This window comes from Staurois parvus, unplaced genomic scaffold (genome assembly GCF_062004578.1).
Source record: "Staurois parvus isolate SC_StPar_1 unplaced genomic scaffold, SC_StPar_1.0 ptg000249l, whole genome shotgun sequence".
In the NCBI taxonomy this organism is placed as follows: domain Eukaryota; kingdom Metazoa; phylum Chordata; class Amphibia; order Anura; family Ranidae; genus Staurois; species Staurois parvus.
Genome location: NW_028318045.1, coordinates 13,745,884 through 13,771,369, shown reverse-complemented (window position 1 = coordinate 13,771,369; position 25,486 = coordinate 13,745,884). Strand labels below are relative to the sequence as shown.

The 25,486-nt window shown below is 41.0% G+C and overlaps 1 protein-coding gene across 1 annotated transcript in view; it reads right to left on the bottom strand.

Moving 5' to 3' along the window:
• EFCAB6 (EF-hand calcium binding domain 6) overlaps positions 1 to 25,486 on the bottom strand; it is a 212,375-nt gene that overhangs the window by 103,668 nt on the left and 83,221 nt on the right. Inside the window, exons 8-9 of the mRNA XM_089680804.1 lie at positions 18,078 to 18,196; positions 1,931 to 2,058 (exon numbers count right to left, since the gene is read on the bottom strand). Coding sequence (XP_089536930.1) covers positions 1,931 to 2,058; positions 18,078 to 18,196 — 247 coding nt within the window. The remainder of the gene's footprint in view (positions 1 to 1,930; positions 2,059 to 18,077; positions 18,197 to 25,486) is intronic.

The window sequence follows — 25,486 nt, the reverse complement described above, 5'->3', positions numbered from 1 at the left end:
ATTGCAACGCAGAATAGTCCGGATGGTGGATAAGCAGCCCCAAACATGTTCCAAAGACATTCAAGCTGTCCTGCAGGCTCAGGGAGCATCAGTGTCAGCGCGAACTATCCGTCGACATTTAAATGAAATGAAACGCTATGGCAGGAGACCCAGGAGGACCCCACTGCTGACACAGAGACATAAAAAAGCAAGACTACAGTTTGCCAAAATGTACTTGAGTAAGCCAAAAGCCTTCTGGGAAAACGTCTTGTGGACAGATGAGACCAAGATAGAGCTTTTCGGTAAAGCACATCATTCTACTGTTTACCGAAAACGGAATGAGGCCTACAAAGAACAAAACACAGTACCTACGGTAAAATATGGTGGAGGTTCAATGATGTTTTGGGGTTGTTTTGCTGCCTCTGGCACTGGGTGCCTTGACTGTGTGCAAGGCATCATGAAATCTGAGGATTACCAAAGGATTTTGGGTCGCACTGTAGGGCCCAGTGTCAGAAAGCTGGGTTTGCGTCCAAGATCCTGGGTCTTCCAGCAGGACAATGACCCCAAACATACGTCAAAAAGCACTCAGAAATGGATGGCAAAGAAGCGCTGGAGAGTTCTGAAGTGGCCAGCAATGAGCCCAGATCTAAATCCCATTGAACACCTGTGGAGAGATCTTAAAATTGCTGTTGGGAAAAGGTGTCCTTCCAATAAGAGAGACCTGGAGCTGTTTGCAAAGGAAGAGTGGTCCAAAATTCCGGGTGAGAGGTGTCAGAAGCTTATTGATGGTTATAGGAAGCGACTGATTTCAGTTATGTTTTCCAAAGGGTGTGCAACCAAATATTAAGTTAAGGGTGCCAATACTTTTGTCCAGCCCATTTTTGGGGTTTTGTGTGACATTATGTCATATTTGCTTTTCTGCCTCTGTTTTATATTTGTTCCAATACATACAAAGGGAATAAACATGTGTATAGCAAAACATGTGTTAATGCAATACCTTTTTTGTGTGAAATACTTGATTTTCAGGAAAAATATCAAGGGTGCCAACAATTTCGGCCATGACTGTATATGGCTATAGAAGTTCCTAGGGCATGTAGCACTGCATTTTGGGAGGGAAGGGGGGAATAGTTCTCTGTCCCCTCATTCCTGGAGGTTTCCTTTTACTGGGACACCATGAATAGATTACATAAGTAGGAGGTGTAATGGCTGTAGGAGGGGGTACCTTATTATGGTACTTGGTGTACATCTTGACTTTTCCCTTGCTTCCTCTGTCAATGCTACACAACCATTTTAATAAGGAATGGTACCGAGGAAGCTGTGCCCAAAAAAGACAAGCAGAGGACAAAGAAAGAATAACCAGTATTGGCTCGTTGTCCCTGCTGCCACTGATCCTTTCCTCATTACTAATGTGCCATGCTATGGTCCACTCTGTGCCACTGTGCAAAGGTGGCTATTTTAGTAGACTTGCAGGGCTTTCCTTCCTCACATCACAACTGCCCTCTGATGAAAGGTGGAAAATATTCAAAAAGCAGCAGGTGAGGTGAAAGAAGCACAGAATCACAGAATGAATAAAATAGAAGCAGGGAGAACCTTTCACTGCACGTCCTCAGGTACCTGCAGGGAGGTCTTCTCCAGAAAACAGAATGGTGAGCAGCTAGTCTCTCCAAATCTCATGAGAGTAGCAGTCAGGGGCAGCAGTGCCTAGATGATTTACACTGCAGATATCCACAATTGATACTACACAACAAGACTGCCTAGACATAAGAAATGAACTTCAATATTTAAAGAGGAATTTAAGACAAAAGGAATTTTTTACGAGCACAATTAAAAATTCTAGATGTTCTCTATAACATAGTAAATCTTCATAAGCTTGGTTCATGCCCACTTTAAACATAATGAAGTTTTACTGAGATACCAGGTCAGCCCAGATCTCTCAAGGTTTCATAGTTACCTTTTTCCTAAATGCTGCTTCTAGTTCCTCAAGAGTGAAGTCCTCTGCATTGATCTTACCAGGTGTGGAAGGCAGTCTCCAGCCCTTGTGCTTCTCTTGCACCAACTTAGTGGCCTCCCAGTTTAATGCTGTTAGAAATATACTTGATTAAAGATTAATCTATGCTTAATCAGAAAAATAACTCTACAGCAAGTCATGCATGGCAAAAAAAACAGAAAGAAATTATCCAAACATCTAGCATGCTAATACGTCAGGCACACCGCAGGCATTTTAAAGGGTCAGTTTTTTCAAAAACATTTAAATTTCTGAATGATGCTAGACAGATAAATTGCCCAGTAGTTTCTTGTATCTCACTCAGACTCCAGGGATGAGATCCCTATAGTAGCAGTAAACTTTGAATACATTTACTTTGCAAAAGCACTGTGTGCCATAAACAACATTTTTTAATAAAATACTTGTTTTCACCTTTTTCACCCCTTGTTGCAAGTTAGTGCTCCAGATCTCCTGCAGCTTCTTTGCAACCATGTCTTGTCACTAGTATACCAAAGCAAGAAAAAGTTCTACCACCCGTATATTGCTTTCCCCAGGTGGAGAATAAATCTCACCGTGCCAGACCTGCGGTCTCCATCCACTCACCTACAGAATTCCAATCACGAGAAGTCGGCAACAAGGTGAGAATGAAATGCTGATATTTTTATTGTAAATGCAAATTAAAATGTTCCATATAACAAGATGTTTACCTGGTGTTACTGTTAGGAGAGATAAAAGGTGTATTTTAAAAACTGTCAAAAAAGCTAGTGAATAGTGCTTGATGTTGTCGTGCACCTTGGCACAAATGATTTGTCCCAGAATGATGTGTGTTCTGTACAGAAGGATTTTCAGTATTTGGGACAGGATCTTCAACAGTTAAGGTGTACTGTTACATTTTCGGAGGTCTTACCCGTGCATAATGGACAACAAGAGAAAGTACTTCATTAGCAGAGTTCAATGTTTGGTTAAAGGATTGGTGCAAAGCTGAAGGTTTTGGTTATGTTTGTTATGATGCTACCAGGTGGTCTGACATTGAGCTGTACAAACGAGATGGTCTGCATCCCTAGCACAAGGGGGCTGAGCTTCCTAGTCTGGAATTTAGGAGTTTTTGGACATGCATTTAAACTGAGAAATGGGGGCAGAGATGTAATTGGTGAGGAGCATTTTTGCCCCCAGCAGGGTGAAACAAATGTGAAGGTTTGAGCTGCTGAGGACTGAGCTAATGGGGTGGTCACTTCAGTTAATGGTTCTGGTGGTAAAAATAAAGCAGTAGATAGAAGTGTTTTTCATGTCATGTGCACTAATGTTCGTAGTTTAGGCAACCAGCTTTGCCAGTTGACAGTTCTCATGTCTAGGGACAACTTGGTCCTTGTTGAAATTACAGAGACGTGGTTCAAGGATTCATATGACTGGGAAATGACTATACCAGGCTATACACTATACTGGAAAGACAGAGTAGGGAAGAGGGGAGGTGGAGTTGCCATATATGTCAAAAATAGCATACGGCTAACATTAATTAAAAAAACAAATTAAATACTCAAAACCTTCTGGGTCTGCCTTCCAACCAGAGAGGGATCCTTAGAATTGGTGTAATATACAGACCCCCACGACAGACTGCAATTTATGATAACGTCTTGACTGATGATATAACTCAAATGGCAATGAAGGGGGAGGTTTTGATTATGGATGACTTCAACATGCCTGACATTAACTAGAATTCTCAAACTGCTATTACAAGCAGGAGCAGGGATGCAATGGAAGCACTGAATGGATTTTCTCTAAAACAGTTAGTAAAATGTCCAACCCGAGGTGATCATATTCTAGACCTAGTACTGACAAATGGGGATCGACTGTCTAATGTTGAGGTTGCAGAAAATTTGTGTTCTAGTGATCACCAACGTCTTTGGTTTGATATTAAAATAAGAACTGAAAGATCATATACAAAAACAAAAGTTTTAGATTTCAAAAAGATGAATTTTGCTGAAATGGGTGAATTTCTAAAAAATTAATTGAAAGGTTGGACTAAAATGACAGGAATAAGTAATCAGTGGGCACTGTTAAAGTCTACCATCCTGGAGGCAACTAGATTATATGTCAGGCAAGTAAGTAAGAATAAACAGATAGGAGATTCAAGGAAACAGGAGGTGTAGCTGACAGAGAAGAGTATAAGAATAGACAAAGGGAGGTCAAAACACAATATCAGCAACTACCAAAGCACAGAAAGAGGAGGAAATTGCTAAATATATTAGGAAAGAAGATAAAACCTTTTTCAGGTACATTAGGGATAGAAAGAAAAAATACAATGGGACCACCAAAATGAAAACTGGGGACAACACTTATATTGAGGGAGACTTGAATGTAGCAAACCACTTGAACAATTACTTTTGTTCATTCTTCTCAGAAATAAATTATGCTAACAATAATAAGTTGGGATATCATAATGGTTCTAGTAATGATGGATAATTTTTAGGATTTCCGGAGACAGAGGTAGCAGAGGAACTGGCTCTGTTAAAGATTAATAAAGCAATGGGCCTGATGGTATTCATCCCAGAGTTCTAAGAGCACTTTGAGATATAGTTGTTGGACCATTAACTGATATTTTTAATCAATCTCTTCTAACAGGAGAAGTTCCCCATGACTGGCAGACAGCTAATATTGTATCTATCCACAAGAAGGAAAGCAGGGTAGAAACTGGCAATTACAGGCTAGTGAGTTTAACATCGGTTGCAGTCAAGTTAATGGAATCACTCCTGAAAAGAAGGATCATTGATCACTTAAAAACACACAACTTGCTGGATCCAAAGCACCATGGCTTTACTAAGGGCAGATCATGTCAGACTAATCTGATTGGATTTGTTGACTAATTACCAATGTTTTGGACCAGGATGGTGCTGTGGACATAGCATATCTTGATTTCAGTAAGGCATTTGATACAGTTGCACATAACGATCTAATACAAAAGTTGTACAAGCTAGGACTTAGACCTTGGGTGGTTCAGTGGATATGCAGCTGGCTAAAGGAAAGATACCAGAGTGTGGTTGTAAATGGGGTTCACTCGGAAAAGAGACCAGTCACTAGTGGTGTACAATGCTCTGTACTAGGTCCTGTTCTATATAATCTATATGTACTGTAAGTGATATAACTAAAGGTTTGCTGGGTACGGTATGTCTTTTTGCTGATGTCACAAAGGTGTGCAATAGGGTTGATATCCTTGGAGGAGTTTGTAACATGGAACATGATTTGGAATTGCTGGAAGATTGGTCAAAAAAGTGGAAATTGCAGTTCAATGTTTCTAAATTTAAAATAATGCACCTAGGGAAAAAGAATCGCTTGAGAGAGTACAACATTGGGGGTCCATTGTTGGCCAGCACTTCAGAAGAAAAGGACTTGAAGGTACTTATTTCAGATGATTGCCAAATGAGCAAACAGTGTGGCCAGGCAGTGAGGAAAGCAAATAGAATTCTAGGATGCATTACTAGAGGGGTCACCAGAAGGAGGCCCTGATTCCCCTATATAGATCTTTACTTAGACCTCATTTAAAATACTATGTCCAGTTCTGGAGACCTCACTTCCAAAAAGAAATTGATAAGATAGAATGAGTCCAGAGACGAGTAACAAAAACAGTGAAAGGTCTGGGGGATACAATATATCAAGAGCAACTTGAGGAACTTAACTTGTACAGTCTGGAGGAAAGAAGGGAAAGAGGGAAAGGGGAGACATTATTGAAGCCTTTAAATACATCAAGGGGGTGAATAAGGGTCAGGAGGGCAGTATTTTCAACATGAAACCAAAATCAAGAACACAGGGACATGACCTTAAACTAACTGGAGGAAAGTTCAAAACTAATCTCAAAAAGTACTATTTTACTGAAAGAGTCGTTGACGCTTGGAATAAACTTCCAGAAGAGGTAGTGAGCCAGTCAACAGTAAAGAGCTTCAAACATGCATGGGACAAGCGTAGATCTATATTCAGCCAAAAAAGTTAACATAAAAAAAATCTAAACCAAACAGATAGATGGACCACTTGGTCTTTTTCTGCCGTCACTTTTCTATGTTTCAACTCTGACACATTTCAGTCAACAAAAGACCTTATTGATAGTTGAACTATGAATAAGGTCTTTTGTTGACTGAAACGCATCAGTGTTGCTTGTTATATGGAACATTGTACTCTGCATTTACAATAAAAATATCAGCATTTTATTTTCACCTTGTTGCCAACTTCTCGCAACAGGACTTCTTGTCACTATGCACTTCAGCGATGGCTGCATGACACTTCTCATGAAGGAGGATTCTCTAAAGGTGAAAACAGTGGACCATGCCTGCATAATATGTCTTGAAACAGCCATTGGAAGCCCATGTGACAGTGTGACAATGCATAAACAACGCCGAAGTGTTGTTATTTTATAACAGGAAACGCCTGATCAAACACTTACGTGGTAGAATCATGAAGTATTATATTATTAAAGGCAGGATATTTCAAAATATTGAAAATGACTTTTTAATTATTATTATTATTATTATACAGTATTTATAAAGCGCCAATAGTTCGCTCAGCGCTGTACATTACAAAGGGGGACAGAACATGTGACAGAACAATACCAATACAATGCAAAACATGAGGGGATTGAGGGCCCTGCTCTTTCGAGCTTACAATCTAGGAGGGAGGGGATGGTGGCACAGGAGGAGATAGCTGTGGGGGATGGAGTGGTAGGAAGAGTGGAGGAGGTCGGCAAGTTAGCAGGGGGTGGGGTAGGCTTCCCTGAAGAGATGGGTTTTCAGGGTGCGCCTGAAGGAGAGGAGAGTAGGTGATAATCTGATGGGTTGGGGCAGGGAGTTCCAGAGGATGGGTGACACCCTGGAGAAGTCCTGGAGGCGGGCATGGGAGGAGGAGACCAGGGAACTAGAGAGAAGGAGGTCTTGTGAGGAGCGGAGTGTGCGTGCTGGGCGGTACTTGGATATTAGGTCAGTGATGTAGTTCGGGGCAGTATGGTGGACAGCTTTGTACGTCAGCGTTAGGATTTTGAATTTGATCCGTTGCGCAATCGGAAGCCAGTGGAGGGATTGGCAGAGGGGGGTGGCGGAGACGGAGCGGTTGGAAAGGTGAATGAGTCTGGCAGCCGTATTCAGGATCGACTGAAGCGGGGATAGCCAGCGGCGAGGCAGGCCGGTGAGGAGGGAGTTGCAGTAGTCAAGTCGTGATATGATGAGGGAGTGGATGAGCTGTTTACTGGTTTCTGGGGTTAGGAACGTGCAGATTTTGGCAATGTTGCGGAGGTGGAGTCTGCATGAGTTTGTTAAAGATTGGACTTGGGGCTGGAAGGACTTTTGAAGTCATTTTAACACGTTCAAGTTGAAATATATGTATGATCTCATATAAATACAAGATTTTAATGATTCAGTTTACATAGAAGCTTGAAATGTTTAAAATCTTACTCCGTGCTGCTGTTAAATTTACCCACGCGGTAGGGTGTCCCTAAGCACTGCGTGGGTTAAATGTCTGTTTGGTCAGGAGGGAAAGGATTAAAGCAAAACTTTAACCATAACAACTTGATGAAAAATAATGTTCTTTAGCAAGGAACATATATTCCACATTAATAATTATACTAACAAAATTAGCATGTGCTGCAAACTGCCTCCAGCAATGCTCCTGCTTCTTCTTGCCAGAAGCTGTCATTTTGCTGAAGCCCAGAGCCCTGAGCAGCAGTATTTCATATCTGCTTTGGGCTGTCAGCAGATCGGCCTCTACATTTTTGGAGCAGTGCCAAAAAATCAAGAGCAACTACCATGTGCAGAGAGGGGTGAGACAGTGTGTTACTTAATTTTAAACAACATAGGCACTTATTTTTAATGATTTACATAGCTATACCTGTAAAAGGGGCCAGCCTAAAGTGATCTAGCAGGACTTAATTTTCTGACTAAAGCTGCACTTTAAGTACAAACACTTACATCATTCCTTGCTACCACTGTGGCTGGTGCTCTCCTCTGCTGTCCGACAGTTTAGGATGTCCCACTGCATCCTCAGTTACAATGCAGAACCTCAGGATCTAAATTGTAAGTGATATTAGAGAACTGCAACTGGCCAAACAGCAAAGAGCAGTAGCTTCGGGGGACTGGTTGCACAGAGAGGGGGCAGTCTGCTTGAGCAATGAAAAAGGTAAGTATTTCGATGTATTCCTTTCTCCCCTAGCCAAGTGAGCATAGAACACATGCAGTGCCGGCAGGAAGGATCCTACTGCATTGACTTTATCTGTACATTTGCCATGACCACTAAAAGGGGTCACCCTCACCCTGTTTCATTTTTTTAATAATTTTAGTTTAAGGAGGATGCAACTGGAGAAGCAAAAGTGACTCAAAGGTATGTTAAAAGAAGCAAATTTTCAAGGTGAGGATAACAGAGCCAGGAATCATAGTGGATTTTGCCACTGCAATCTCTAGCACATTTCAGAAGTCACACCGTGACTCAGCCCACACACTCTCTATCTTTAACTGAAATGTCCCTTTGAGTAGGCTGGCCCTTTAATACTTATAGAAAATGCATGCAAAAAATGTGTTCCACAATGGAATTATTTAAGATTTACAATATGACTTGTCATACTGACAAAGTATAGGCAGCCATTCTGTGATCCCTTATAAACATCTAATGCAGCTAAAGTGGCTGATCATTTCACTATTGCATATTTATCTTTATCTATAGTTTCTTCTGGTTGACTTTAATGGACATGGGTAATAAGGGGACATATTTAAATCATCAAACAACTACAAATTTAAATTTGTTAAAAGGACAAAGACGTGATAGAATAGATAGAATCAGAGACAGCAACAAAAACACATGTATGGGGAACATAAACAGCAGTTTTACTTACTCTATCCCATGCTCGCACAGACTCCCTCCCAGCTGCATGACTGGACCCCACAAAGCCGCTTCTCTTCAATGCTCCATTGGTTGCAGACACTCTGACATCATCATGTACAATGTAGGACCAGCAGTGAGGACACTGAGGGCCCACCCACAACCCTGAGCCTCGAAGGGAAGAGGACAGCGCCAAATGTCAGGGAAGCAAGGGATAAGGTGAATAAAACTGCTAATGTTCCCCTAGAAAATAAGCAATTAAACTTTGCACTACAGAGGGAGCCCCATTGCAAGAGGTTAACAAATGTTATGCTTTTAAATATATACTGTACATATTAACAATTAAAAAACAGATAACTCACAATCACAAACAAAAGCAAATTGTCAAAACACAGCACACAGATACAAAATATGAAGAAAGCCACTCACTTAGTCACTTCTTGTAAGCGATGGAACCAAAGAATGCACCAAATGTTGCAAAAACAAGTTAAATAGACACCGATTAATGTGGTACTCCAGGCAAATATTAAAAGCCACCCTTTAGTCTAGCTATGTATTCATTACAAAAATAATGAAATCTGTAAATAGTGATAGTAGAACTGCCTGATAGCTTTCTTTATATAGTTGTACTCAAAGTTTGCATACTCTGGCAAAAATTGTGTATTTGTGGCATTGGTATTGGAAATATGACTGATCATTGCAAAAAACTGTCTTTTATTTTAGGATAGTGATCATATGAAGCCATTTATTATCACATAGTTGTTTGACTCCTTTTTAAATTAAAATAATAATAACAGAAATCACCCCAATGACCCTGCTCAAAAGTTTACAAACCCTGGAATGTTTGGCCTTGGTACAGACACACAAGGTGACACACACAGGTTAAAATGGCAATTAGAGGTTAATTTCCCACATATGTGGCTTTTTAAATTGCAAATGGTGTTTGGTAGCTCTCATGTGGATGAACTGAGCAGGCTAGGTATTGAGCCATGGGGAGCAGAAAAGAACTGTCAAAAGACATGCATAACAAGGTAATGGAACAGTATAAAGATAGAAAAGGATATAAAAAACGATATCCAAAGCCTTGAATATGCCAGTCAGTACTGTTCAATCACTTTTTCAAAAGTGGAAAATTTGGGGATCTCTTGATACCAAGCCAAGGTCAGGTAGACCAAGAAACACTGCAGCCACAACTGCCAGAAGAATTGCTCAGGGTACAAATAATAGGAGAAATACTGGCTGCTCTACTCAGGAGAAATACTGGCTGCTCTGTAAAGAGACGGTGTGGTCTTTTCAAGGAGCCCAATACGATGATTAGCTGCATGGTTGAGATGCAAGAAAGAAACCTTTACTGCTCCAATGTACCAAAAAAGCCTGGTTACAATATGACCAACAAAACCTTGGCAGCATCTGGCACACTGTAATCTGGAGTGACGAGACCAAAATAGAGCTTCATGATTATAACCAGAAGCGCTATGTTTGGAGAGGGATCAGCAAGGCCTATAGCGACAAGAATATCATCCCCACTGTGAAGCATGGTGGTGGTTCACTGATGTTTTGGAGGTGTGTAAGCTCTAAAGGCACAGGGAATCTTGTGAAAATTGATGACAAGATGAATGCAGCATGTTATCAGAAAATACAGGCAGACAATTTGCATTCTTCTGCACAAAAGCTGCTCATGGGATGCTCTTGGACTTTCCAGCATGACAATGAACCTACGCACATGGCCAAGTTGACCCTGCAGTGGTTACAGCAGAAAAAAAGGTGAAGGTTCAAAATCACATTATTCTGGGGAGATCTCAAACATGCAAGACAACCAAAGACTTTGCATGACCAGAAGCTATACCACCTGCAAGAATTCATACACTCATAGACAACTATTACAAAAAATGGAATGCTGTCATTGATGCTAAAGGGGGGTAATGCACAGTATTATGAACTAAGGGTATGAAAACTTTTCAACAGGGGTCATTTCATTTGTTTACTTGTTGCCATGTTTTGTTTTATGATTCTGTTATGACCTACAGTTGAATATGAATCCCATAAGAAATAAAAGAAATGCGTTTTGCCTGCTCACTCATGTTTTTTTTTTTTTTTTAAATGGTACCTACTGTATATTACCAATTCTCCAAGGACATGCAAACTTTTGAGAACAACTGTATTATCTGTCAGGTTTTAACTGTTGTCTATGTCCCCATAGGAATATAGGGAATTTCTGCTGGCATTTAAGAACATAGAAGCTTACCACTTCCATGCATTTCAAGAAAATCTGTAATGTGCCCATGCAAGACAAAGCAGGTTTGCTTTACAGCTCAACTGAGCAAGTTTGCTCTTTCAGCATGCCTCCTGCCAAACCACCCCATGGCACGTTAGAGATCCAGTCGCGCTCCATTACCCTTGCACATCAGTCTCATCAGAAACCTGCTGTTTATTCTCTCTTATCCAATCAGCAGACTGGGGTGTGTTTGTGATCAGAAATGAACTTGACCACATTCAGATCCTAGTCTGAATCCACCTGAATGAACCCGCCAGGAAGCTGTCACTGTACTGAGTCAATCATAAGCAGCTGAGGCATTCCCCACCTTCTGAGGCATTCCCATTGTATACATGCAGCTGCGGACAGGGAAATATCCCAGGCCACAAGTGATTGGTCCAGTTCAGGTGACATCTTTCCCAGTGGGCTCACTCAGGTGCATTTGGACTAGGGACTGAGAACTCCAGAACACATCACTATTTAAAACAAAGCTCTGCTGCTGATGCTGCAGTGAAAGTCAAGAATTCATTAGTTTCTGGATCAGAAGACAGGCTGTACAGAATTGCAAATCTTTTGGCAGTTAAAGCAGTATTAAACTCAAAGGCAAACATTTATTATATTGCAACTTACCAATTATTAGACGTGATGACTGCATTCGTTTTCTTTTTTAGGTTTTCTTTCCTTTATTTTCATTTGGTGATCCAGCTAGTAAGTCTGTTGTTGTTCAAAAGAACAATCTCTCCTTCAGATTTATCAGTTACAGAGTTGAGACAAAAAAAAATAACACTGACAGGGGTGTTTACAATGACCAGTGTTTGTTTATTTATGTAAAACCTTTATCCCAAAATGGAAAAAAAATGTTTGCTGTAACTTTGCTTATAAAGTATTAGCTGGAGTTCAGCTTCAATTTGTTACTGTATTTAAATCTACTAGTACATATAACACTCCCCTCCCCCTCAGACTGACAATGCTCCTGTCCAAATATGCCCCCTGTGCTCCTTCATCAGAGTGGGGGCACTCTGATACAGGAGGCGTGTTAGTGGCCTAATCACCAGGTGAAAATGAAGGGAAAAGGCCTAAAAAAAAAGAACACACATGAATCCACCACTCCTAATGACTGGTAAGCTGCAATATATAACATTATTGGTTTTGGGTTTAATACCGCTTTAAAACAGTTCCCATGTTTGTATTTCATCTTTGGATTCAGCTGCTTGCTTGGACTTCAGCTTTAAAAGAGAAGTTCACCTTTTGACCAAAAAATAATAAATGCACATTTTTTTGCAGGTAAATTTTTTTACAGGAGCCTGTAAAAGCATTGTACCAGCAATCAGCAGATCGCTGGTGACATGCAGATCTCCTGCAGATCTCTCAGTATATCTGCTAGCCCATACAGGATGTACAGTACAGGCAAATAGAAGTACTGACAAGAAGAATCAATGAAATACCACGGTACTCCACAGCAATGTGGTAGCTCCTTGAAAACTAAAAGCCGACAGCCACTAAGGCTGTCAGGACTTGTAGTTCATTCATTTACAGAATTCTGTGAATGACTGATGAGGTCATGTGGACAGATCCCCACATGGCTGCGCTCTATTCAAAAAGTGACTGCTTGTATGGGGAAATTCTCCCTGTACTGCTGTCACGGGGCAGGGGGGTAGTTGATTGAGTGTCAGCTGTAGCATTGGGAACATGTTACATGTTTCAACCTAAAAACAGGTGATATATGTAACATGTTCTCAAAGGTGAACTTATTTTTTAACAATGCTTGCTTTATAGTAAAATGTATTTTATTCTACCTAAAGTGCGTATAGTATTTAGTAAGTATGGCTGGCAATAAACATGAAGTTTAATACTGGGTTATAAAACGTTTGATCATGATAAAAAAATAAAAGATTGTGCACTAACGATGTCAGTATAATACTATATCCTCACTGCTCACCTCAACTGGGGTAGAGGTGAGAAGGTTGACCTTCCAGAAAGTCTGTATTTGCACAGCTGCTGGGCAGACTGATATTGTAATATGGGGCATGAGTCTGTCAGGTCTGTCCTAACATTTCTGTTTAAAAGTGGTTCTAAAGGCTGAAGGTTTTTCTCTACCCTAATGCATTCTCTCCCTTAAGGTAAAAAAAACCTTCAGAATGCAGCTCCCTCCTCAGCCAACCCTCCTACCCCCCCCCCCCTCATACTTACCTGCGCTCGATCTTGATCCGCAGAGGCCATCCCGGCTCTCTCCCTCCTCGTTCTCCCTGCAACTGTCAACCACAGCCAGTAAGAAGGGAGCAGGGGGCAGGGCCAAGGTGGGCTCTGTGTGTCTATGGACACACAGAGCTGGCTTAGGAGCGAGCCAGCATGAATGTCCTCATAGGAAGCTGCTTGCTGCATGGAGAAGGAGCCAGAAGCGCTAGCGGGGGGACCCACGGAGAGGAAGATCGGGGCAGCTGTGTAAAACCATTGCACAGAGCAAGCAAGTATAACATGTTTATTATTTTTACAAAAATTAAAAAAAAACATTTACAATCACTTTTAAGCTTTAGTCTTTCACGCTTGTTTACTGTGTAAAGAGCTCACTGTGTCTGAACACCATCATTATTCACCAGAAAAGAGCAACAAGATGTGCTGCTCCCGGAGCTAATAAACATCAGAAATTAATTACAAGATCTTCTGAAAACGTTCTTCCTGATGCTTGAAGACTTTGTTGTTTACTTAGCAGTATATCACTATAAAGGAAGTGTCAGAAAACAAATACACAAATGAAAACTGGAGAAAGAAAAAACAGAAATTCCAAAAAAATTTAAATCAAAGGATGCGGGGGCTGAAATACAAATCGAGCTCTTAAGAACCTAATTGGTTACTAGGGGAAACTAATCCACTTTTGCTCCTGTATTTGTCCATAAAAGGATACAGATGTTGGAGGATATTGTTTCAACCTCTTTATCCATGTTATTTGATTTTTGTCTTATAAATGGGATTGTTGAGACCATAAAGAAATCAAGTGTTACCATCAATGTTCTAGTTAACTGTGGAGATCAGATAGCTGGTCACTAATTAGCTGATCATAGTACGGTTGGCCATAACCCTGAGATGTTGGACCAGAAGACCTGGCTTGTAGTTTATACGCAGAGCTCTGTGGAGGCTACTTGAGTAACTTCTCACTAAACTAGGGAGCTAGCTTTTTACACAGAGGAACAGTCATGCTAGAACAGAAACGGGCTGTCAGGTATGGACTGGCCAGCAATAGTGGGACTCACCTTCCTTGTGAGCTGCAGTACCAGGGCTGGCCAGCGGGTGCTCCCAGCAATCAGAGACTCAACCTTGCAGCCAGTCAAACACCTGGAACTAATTATACTGATGTATTTAAGGGACATTCAGACCTGCAGACTCTGCCTTGGTGTTGTGTTTCTCTTGGGCCCTGTATCCTGTTCCTGCTCTCTGTTCCTGTCTGATTCTCTGCCTGACCCTGCTCTGATCCCTGGCTTGTCTGACCATTCTCCTCTGCCTGACCCTCCGTACCACGCTGCCCGCTACCTGCTGAACCTGGCCTGTGACCCCGACCATTCTCCGCTTGCTCCCCCTGTACCTACCTGCCCGACTGATATTGACCCGGCCTGCCTGACGACGCTTGCATTGTATGTACTGTTATCTGTGGGTGGTTGGTTGGTTTGTTTGCACTGTGTTATGTTTTAGTATTGCACTGCGTTTATGTTTGTATGGTTAGTGTTAATAAATTACATTGTTTATAACATATCTGAAGTCTGCGTTTCCCTGCGTCAGTCACACACCTCTGGTCATACCCGGGAGCCCTGACATGGGCCATCCCCACACTGCTGTCACAAGGTGGAAGAGCACAATTGTCTAAAATATCCAGTGGCATCACTATGGGAGTTACATCCACCAGAGGGGTGAAACCATCAAGTAGCACTGTGGCTCTCTCCCTGTACACCGGGTACAACTCTTCCTCCCAGCCTCCCTCCGTCCCTGATCCCTCCTCTGTGCTTTAGCCTGGCAGCAGAAACACTCGGCTCTCTGCAGGTGCCCCAACCACTCCGCTGCTACTGCGCAGTTTTGGTAACGCTCTTCAAACTCCAGAACCGGTAGTACACTGGCACTCAGGAAGGATTGGAAACCTTCAGGAAAAGCCTCCGGAGGCACACAACTCAGGATGGTTTTAGAAACATCTGGAAGCATCCTCGGCTATCTTCGGGGTCTGCCGACCTGAATCTCGCAGGGAAAATCGGAAACATTTGGCTGAAGCTCTCGGCTGGCTTTGGAAAAGCTTGTCAAACTGGAAGCATTTGGGAAAGGGGATTCAGAAGTATTCGGAAAAGGCTTTGATTGGCACTCGGTAATCTTCGGAAAGCTAAGTCCTGAAGAGCAGTTCTGACTGGCTGAAGGAATTTTTTTCTTATATATTGTATATACATAATCAAGCTATCCTTTAAGAAGAAAGTGTACTCCAATAAATGATTGAATATATGTGTGTGTGACTAAACTTAATGGAATTGCTTTATTTTTTCCGGTTCCAACATTTTTATTAGAAAAACGTCACAGTGTACAGGGAATAGGAAAATGCAACTAAAATCATATTGCTAGACACTCAGATAACAAGAAATGGATTTTACATATATGGATATGTAAATGAACATCGGAAAGAATAGTAATACTTGGAGCAGGATATCATGTTCAGTGATGAAACATTGGGGTTGTAACCCTACATCACAGGGAAATCTGCGCTTAAGAGCTCCGAGTTTCAACATGTGGAATGTAGGCTGATAGACCACACTGAAAATGTAGAGCAGGAGAAAGTATAGACAAGTAAAGAGAAGAGAAGAGAAAGAAGGAGGTGGGGGAAGGGGGCCGGAGACTCCTGAGGTCACTGCAGCACACAACCACATAATGGTGAAAAAGCTGCCTTTCATCCATTGTAGATTCAGTCAGGGTTCTAACAAGGACTGGTCAAAATTCAGGAAATAGTTGGCCCACAGTGTTTTGATGCATGGTCAAGCAGCGTAGCTTCAATTTTGCTATGGATCATAAATTGCATTATTCTATTTTTAGTCACCAGGAGGCACAGGCGACTTATCGATAGTTTGCTTGGAAGCAGTAGTCACATACAGAAGGAGTTTAAATTGTGAAGAAGTAAAATCAGGTGGGCATTTGTTCAGAAAAGCCAGAGTAGGGTCAGGGCTCAGGGAAGCATCAAAAATTACAGATAGCATCCAAAATACTTCAGCCCGATGGGACAGGTCGACCAAATATGTAGATGTGTACCTTCCACTGCGTCAGAAGGGGGGGGGTTTAACCCAAGGTTTACCGCACCAGGTGACACCAATCCTCGTGACGCCACTGAAAATTTCTTTGTATGCAGTAGCATTAACCCTTCACTAGACACACCTGAACTCAATCATTTGAAGGAATGTCCACAAACCTTTCAAACATATACAGTACTGCAATGTTTTTAAATTTGAGCACTACCTGGGGCTGTATGACCTTATCAAAGATCCTTATTTATGTACAAAGAGATTTAGGGAGCCTTTTTCTATGTAGAGGTACATTTCTAATATGAGGGTCCCGATTCTTCGGTCTTACAAAGGTTTAGGAACAGCATACTTGCACCAATGTCATTAACTAAAGACTACGACAAATCCTATGTTTATCATAGTCATGGTAAAACTGGTAAATATCTTCCTTCCTGTAAGTATCTGCTCATCTATAGCCACCTAAGACTTCCACTATGCCTCATTGTATCAACATGCCTTAAACAAGACTATTTTCCCTATAAGGAACTGAAATCTTTAATTTTCTAGCCAGAACTGGAAATTTTTTTTCAGCAAAATTTAATTGGTCTCTCTGGATAACTCTGTAAAGTGTCCAAACACATTAAAATGCAAATTAATCATTCTTGCAATTGTGATCATATCAGGAGAACATTGTAGAATGTGTCTGCATAAGATACAATCCTAAATTCATTGTAAAAGTGATTGCATCACAGGAGGCCCTGATGAGCAGAATGCGAACTAGAGCCATGACTGAGGATCAAATAAAAAGGTGTATATGACCATTCTTCTACAGGTCTGTAATTGCACAAGAAAAATTACACAGTGTGTTGTACCAACAAATAAGATCATCATATAAGGAAAGGTCCAACTTTGTTTCAAGTAAATTCCCAGGACAACCTGCTTCCACAGTTGGCTGGAATGGCAGTTCATATGCTTTCCTCAGTTGTGGCTGGCGGTGGGAGTAGGTATTTGTTGCTTTGGTTTAATAGGTGGGGCTTAGTAAGATGAGTGAGCTTGACATTACCTTGAATTTTACACATTCATAAAATCTGTTACATTTGCTCTAAAGCCTAGTACACACGATGAGAAAATGAAAAATACTGCTTTCGGAGCGATCGTCCGATAATCTGATTGTTAGTACACAGCTTTTGAGAGCCGATCAGGACAAGATCATGCAAAATTAACCGAAAGGACAAGTACGAAAATTTTCTCGTACAATACCAGAACTAACGATTTTCATTCAATCAGTACTGTATTTGTCCCAAAAAAATCTAGTGATGAAGACTGTGCATGATCAGAAACAAAAGAATATACTATAATACAATACATTATATCACTTCCAAAGTTATATTCTGTCATACGAGAATTTTTGTAATTTTAGTAACCTCTTTATTTTCAATAGGAGACTAGCAAGCAAAAAAAAAAAGGACGATCATTCGTACGTTATTCTCATTGTGTGTACGAGGCTTCAGAAGTCTAGTTTCAGTTACAGTAGCTCAAAGCTGTTGCCTTGGAGCCACATGGCAATAAACAATGTGAAGGGGTATCACAGCATCCTCCATTCATGTGCCTATATATATTATATATGCCCGGTATACTAATGGCCCACCACAGTTTCCTATATGAGTGCCAAAGCGTGTAATAAATACTCAAATGGTCACATTAAAATAGAAAAGTAATCTAAATGGTTGTCAGGAGGATTGCACTGGTATCTTTCTAGGAGCACTGGCGTCCTTACCTTGGGCAACATTTTCTTGTATTGATTTGCTTTGCTGCTCTACATTAATCCCCAGGTTTCGTAGCAGTTCTTTGTAGTCCAGAGTGTGTTTTTTGCCTATACAATATCGGTTCCAAAGCCTGAAGAAAAGCATTAAAAAACAACATTCAGTTTAGAACTTAAGTGTCCATATGCAATTTAGAAATATGTTGGAAGGCTATTTGACTTCAACTGGTTTAGTTAACTCATATCTACCAGTCAGAAACAATTTAACAGCATGAATCTATGAAATAGTGATAATGATTTGTATTATGTAGCCACAGAAATGGATTTATAGTAGGCAATAGTGTGAATTGGGCTTAGTTTTAAAATAAATCATTACAATAATAACTCACAATGTGTGCTCACTGACATTCCATACTTTCCTTTTAGCAAACTAGCAAGAAATTGCTACCTGAAAGGCCAACTGGAACATCAGGCAAAACTTTGTTTTTAAATTTTGGATCAGTTTTTGGATATTTTGGGTTAGCTTTCTCTGTGTTCTCACTAGGGAGATTTATCTTCATTACAGGGGAGGGAAATATATTTAAAGGGAAAAGAAAAAGCAATAAAACCCTTTCAGACATTCTAACCTTTCTCCACTTAGATAAAAAAAAATGGCTAAAATTTTGCTGTAACATTAATATGTTTATTTGTGAGCGGTTGTATGGGCTCGATCACACCTGACTTATTTCTTACTCTTGCCAAACACCCCTATAGCATTTGACAGGCATTAGACAGGCATTTGGGAAGCGTTTTTAATGCTCACCAAATGCCCTATGCGTGCTTTTGAGGCGTCTGATAGATGTTTGACAAGCGCTAAAACCGCACCACAAACGCCTATAATGAAGTTAAATGGTATTAACACTCCACAAACACCCCGCAGACGCCTGGCAGGCGTTTGAGGAGCGGCACCATAGATTCGAATGGGAGGCTTTTACTCCTCCTGACCCGACATGAGGCGTCAGTTTTGCGGCAACGCTAACGCTTCAGTGTGAACAGCACTGTGTGCTGCCAGGTGCAGTATTTTCATAGGTTAAAAACACTTCCCAACTGCCTGTCTGACACCTGCTGACAAAGCTAGTGCGAACGTAGCATTAGTGGCTGTGCTTGGGTAAACAGTGACCTGGGGGTACAGTGTTTCTCCCTGAGCATGCCACTCTGTGCATGTGCGGGTAAATGCTGATGTAGCTCAGGTCTCCATTTTCCCCTCACCAGCAGTGACTCTGCAGATCACCTCCCCCTGCTCCTTTCTCTGGCTGTGACTCAGCAGCTCATCTCCCCCTTCTCCCTGCTCTCAACAAAGCCTCAGCAGCTACCCTGTTCTCTTCCACAGTGACTCAGCAACTCACTGCTGTGAAATTTGAGGATGGATTGCCCTACAATGCATTTACTACAGCGGTTAGTGAGGGCTTGTTTTAAAGCTTATCTACTGTTTGCTAAGAACATGTATATATTTAAATATCCATAGCCTGGACACAGTTTCACTTTAAAGTATGTTCTTTTTTTTGACGAACACATCCCTTTCATTTTTACATTTCTATTTCAGTGGTTTAATCATATATTTTCTTTATTGCCTTGCATGTGAGCATTTTTTTTATTACAGTCATGAAAAGTTACAGCGATGATACTTTTCACTGCTCTTTTTATTTGTGCTATACATCGAATGCACCAGCTTGTTCTACGGCCCAACTGCTCAAGGGAGGACAGCTGCGATGCCGTGAATTGTCACCCCCCCCAGCTTCACTCACCCAGCACTCCTGGTCTCTCCTTTTAAATCCTTTTCCTTGTGTCTTAGCAGTTTAATTGAAAACCGTGCAGCCGTTTTATAATTTACTGCTTATGTGATTCTGGAATGGATACAAATTCAATTTAAGGATCTAAGCTGTTTTTCTGATCGTAGTGAAAAACGCTGGGTTTACTGTGAAATAAAACACTGCGCCGGGTTATTGCCTTCCTAATTTCATTATGCCAGCGGGATTTTGGGCTGGAGAACGGGGAGCTGTAAGATAGACTTCAGAATCTTTTATTATTGAATTAACTTAGTGTAGTTTTATTCAAGTATAGAGGTCATGTTCCATTATTGACAGGACATCACCCATTACACAGTATTGTCACATTTAAAGGGAAGCCATCATCTTTTTGCTTTTCAGATATATATATATGTAATTATAGTTAGCTAAAAGGGATTATATAATATTTTCAATATTTTTCAGATATACATATTTGAGATCAGCAAGATGTACCGGTAATTAATTTTACTAATGTGTGGTAAATCCTAAATAAAACCTTGCTTCTATTTAAAATGCCATAAGTAAATGGTGGCAACCATATATGCTGATTACATAAGCAGGCTTTGGTTTCTGCTTTGAAGTACTATTGTACTGTATTGTTGAATACTATTGTTGTGCTTTACTGCTACTTCTCCCAGTAGAAATCTATGAGTTTGGCAAATCACTGAAAACAATGCACTCTCTATGTGACTGATATCTTATCTCAACAGCTGTTCACCACTTACCCTCCTGAGAATTTACCCCCCTTCCTGACCAGGCCATTTTTTGCATTACTTTAACTGACAATTGCACGGTCATGCAACGCTTTACCCAAATGAAATTAAATTCTTTTTTCCCCACAAATTGAGCTTTTTGGTGGTATTTGATTGCCTGTGCGGTTTTTATTTTTTTGCACTATAAAAAAAAAAAAAGGCCGACAATTTTGAGAAAAAAAAAATAATAATATTTTGGACTTTTTGCTATTAAACATGTCCAGTAAAAAAATGTATATATAAATTTATGCCACAATGTATTCTGCGACATATCTTTGCTAAAAAAAAAAAAAAAAATCCCGATACGTTTAAATTAATTGGTTTACGTGAAAGTTATAGTGTTTACAAATGGCGGTATAGAGACTGGGATTTTTTTTCTATTAGTAATGGCGGCGATCAGTGACTTTTAGTAGGTCTGCGGCGGACATTCTGACATTGGGGGGAACTGACTTAGTGTCACTGACATACCCAGTGACACCAATACAGTGAGCAGTACTAAAAAAAAAAAAAACTGCCACTGTATTAATGGCACTGGGCAGGAAGTAGTTAATATGAGGGATGATCAAAGGGTTAACTAGGTGTAGGGAGTGTTTTACTAGGGGGTGTGGGGGGGGTGCTTCACTGTAAGCACACAGCTCTGGATGGCTGCGCTGTGCACAGCCATCCAGGACAGTGTGCCCGAGCTGACAGGGAGGAAGGCAGTTAGTAAACAAAACAGTCTTCCTCCCCGTCGGAGATGCTCAGCCATCTATGGCTGGCTGGAGCATGGATGTGGTGGCTGCATTACTTTTTTAGGATTTTTAAAAAACTTTCAGCTGGTAATCCTGCCAATAACACACTTCCTGGCTACACTTGCACACTCACTAAAGCTGAATGTACACAGATCAAGTTTTGCCTGATCACAGTGATGGGTGGCCCCTTTTGGCACCATGCAGCTCGACAAATTTCAATTAAGAAATTGAAGTAGCAGTCTTGTAATAAATAGCTGGCATCAGGAGATTTGTCTATTTACGCTGTATAGCATGGAAAGATTTACCCCCTTTTCTGACCAGGCCATTTTTGGCTATTCAGCGCTGCGCTGTTTCAACTGGTAATTGTGAGGTCATGCAACGCTGTACCCAAACCAAGTTTATGTCCTTTTTTCACACAAATAGAGCTTTCATTTGGTGGTATTTGATCACCTCTTGGCTTTTTTTTTTTGCGCTATAAACAAAATAAAAAAGACAGAAAATTTTGAAAAAAAAACAATATTTTCTAATTTCTGTTATAAAAAATATCCAATAAACTCAAATTTCATCATAAGTTTAGGCCAACATTTATTTTTCTACATGTCTTTGGTAAAAAAAATCCCAATAAGTGTATCTTAATTAGTTTATGTGAAAGTTCTACAACCTATGGTATAGATGGTATGGAATTTATGCCATTTTTGCTATACAGCACTGCACTAGTTTAACTGACAATTGCGTGGTCATGCAATGCTGCACATAAATTAAATTTATGTAATTCTTTTCCCACAAATAGAGCTTTCTTTTGGTGGTATTTGATCACCTCTGGGTTTTTTATTTTTTGTGCTATAAACAAAAAAATTGCTACATCTTTGGTAAAAATCCTAATAAGTGTATATTACAAGGTTTGTGTGAAAGTTATAGCATCTGCAAACTATGGTATAGATACTGCAATTTACACCACTTTTACTTTCTGACTGCCTATCACATTTTTTGAGGTGCTAAAATGTCAGGGCAGTACAAACACCCCCAAATGACCCCTTTTTCAGAAAGTAGACACCCTACGCTATTTGCTGAGAGGTATGTTGAGTCCATGGAAGATTTTAGTTTTTTGAAAATGACAAAAACCTTTTTTTTTTTTATTTTACAAGAAGTTATAATTTAAATGGCATATTGCTCACACATGCCATGGGTATATATGGAATTACACCCCAAAATATATTCTGCTACTACTGAGTATGCCTCTGTGCCAGAAAAAGTGTGTGGTATGCCCACCAATAGAATATACCACCCTGCATCCACCCATTTCTAATGTTGGGCATACATGAAATGTTCTTTTTTTTTCGTTCAGCTTGTGGGCTCAACACAAAAAAAGAAACTAACAGATTCCTCTATTCACATTGATCGGTACGGGTGAAGAAATTTAAAAATATCTGTATAGGAGCGATCCACCCACTGACCACCCCAGGACCCCATGCTTGGGCATGTATGTTCTTTTTTTAACTGCGGATGAGAAATCTCATCCAGCAGCACTGCACGTACTGACGTATATTCTGAGAGCACACCCTGTTGCTGTCAGAATAAACAGATCGGTGGTGCAGCTGAATGGCGTTCCTGCGAAGAAAACAACAACGGTTAACAATAAAACAGTACCAATAGAACAGTAACTCAATAAAACAACTTTTTTTTATTGAAATCGGTGCTAAAAAAATTATAAAATATATATGCCGAAGCATAGGAGTGATCCACCTACTGGTCACCACAGGCCCCCATGCTTGGGCATATATGTTCTTTTTAAACTGTGTATTTGGGGGTTTAATTCCACATATACCCATGGCATGTGTGAGCAGTATATCATTTAAGTGACAATTTTGTGGAGAAAATAAAACCACCAGCTTGTACTGCACTTATGGGACTCACGGTGTCACCAAGTGATACTGCAGTGCTGGTATGTAAAAGACCAGGATGTACTAGGCCGCTGGCGCTTGCCAGTTCACCAAAAGGTAAAGCAGCACTAGTACTGGCACTCTGCTGCATATGAGAATCATCATGCAATTATAACACCTCAGCAACCTGGGAACGGGGTCGGGTACGCCTGACCTTAGCATGGACCTCTACTCCATCATCTGAGCTATCTGTCAGGGTGCCGTTGCTCTCTACAGGTTCATATTTTGAGCCTGATTCTGTCAGTGAGGCTTCCCTTTTGCTCTCATCTGACATACTCATAATCCTGTAGGCCTCTTCACTATTGTGCCTTTCATTGGACATTTTGGCCACTAAATTTACAGGTATCTAGTGCGACTCATGGGAAAAAGAGCACCTGGCTGTCAGGGATTGCTTGAACCACTACAAAAAAAATTACTTGCTAGTGCTAGTAGAAATCAGGCCTGATCTTGCTAACCCTGCAGTTTTGTCTGCACTGTATCAAGTGACATTGATCTACTGACACTGCAGGCAGGTGTTGGGGCTAAACCTGCTACTGCTGCGTTTTTGGGGACACTATACTATTGTGAACCCTGGTATAGTTCTGATCTGGTCAAAGATATTGAACCGTTCAGACACTATACTAGCAATGGAGGTTTATTGTGTATGTAAGCGTGTTCCTGGAAATCAAAGGGTTAAATTTGATGACTGATGTAGTGGAGGGCAATCTGACGCTATCTGGGAGGGACGCTAATGCTATCTGAAGTCCCCCGTGATCCTAATACAGTGATCAGTAAAAAAAAATCTGTATATTGTAATAATTGCACTGCTCAAGGGAGAGAAGATTACTTCATTTCCTGTGCCTGTGTAATGTAAACACAGGCACAGGCTGAGCTCTGACAAACATAAATACTCCTGCACTTGGGGATGGACTCAACAGAGGCTACAACCACATTTCGAATGTCCTGGATAGTGCATGCGTTGTTGCCCTCAAAGGGCCGGGGAAGTACAAATACACTGAAGGCAAATAAAATAAACAGAGGGCGCACTGGCCTAGTGCATTATCTTAAAACACATTTATTAATAAAAAGGTGATGAGTAATATACTCACAAGTGACAAATACGTCAAAGGCACATCATAAAAGAACAGCATTGTCCAGTCCACATTACATTACTGTCCACAATAGGAACCCTGGATCTCCAACAGGCTGAGCTCTGATTCGGTACAGCCGATCAGCATGTCCAGGCCAAACATCATTGGCCTTAATCTGGTGAGTGATCGGTACCGAATCACAGAACTGCCAGGCCGGTAGGCATGCGCACCTGCCCCCTGGCTGTGAATATATATATATATATATACACAGTATTAAAGGAACACTTTTTAATCAGAGTATAGCATCAAGTCAGTTAAACTCCTGGGATATTGATCTGGTCAGGTAAGTAGCAGAGGGGGTTGTTAATCAATTTCAGCTGCTTTGGTGTTAATGAAACTAACAACAAGTGCACTAGATGAGCAACAATGTGACGAACTCCAAAACAGGAATCGTTTTACAGGTGGAGGCCACTGACATTTTTTTACCTACTCATCTTTTCTGACTGTTTTTCACTAGTTTTGCATTTGGCTAGGGTCAGTGTTACTACTGGTAGCATGAGGCGATACCTGGACCCTACAGAGGTTGCACAGGCAGTCCAACTCCTCCAGGAAGGCACATCAATACGTGCCATTGCCAGAAGGTTTGCTGTGTCTCCCAGCACATTCTCAAGAGCATGGAGGAGATTCCAGAAGACAAGCAGTTACTCTAGGAGAGCTGGACAGGGCCGTAGAAGGTCCTTAACCCATCAGCAGGACTGGTATCTGCTCCTTTTTGCAAGGAGGAACAGGATGAGCACTGCCAGAGCCCTACAGAATTACCTCCAGCAGACAACTGGTGTAAATGTCTCTGACCAATCAGAAACAGACTTCATGAGGATGGCCTGGGGGCTCAACATCCTCTAATGGACCCTATGCTCACTGCCTGGCACCCTAGAGCTCGATTGGCATTTGTCATTGAACACCAGAATTGAAAGGTCCATCACTGGTGCACTGTGCTTTTCACAGATGGGAGCGGGTTAATCCTGAGCACATATGACAGATGTGAAAGGGACTGGAGAAGCCGTGGAGAATGTTATGCTGCTGGTAACATCGTTCAGTATGACCA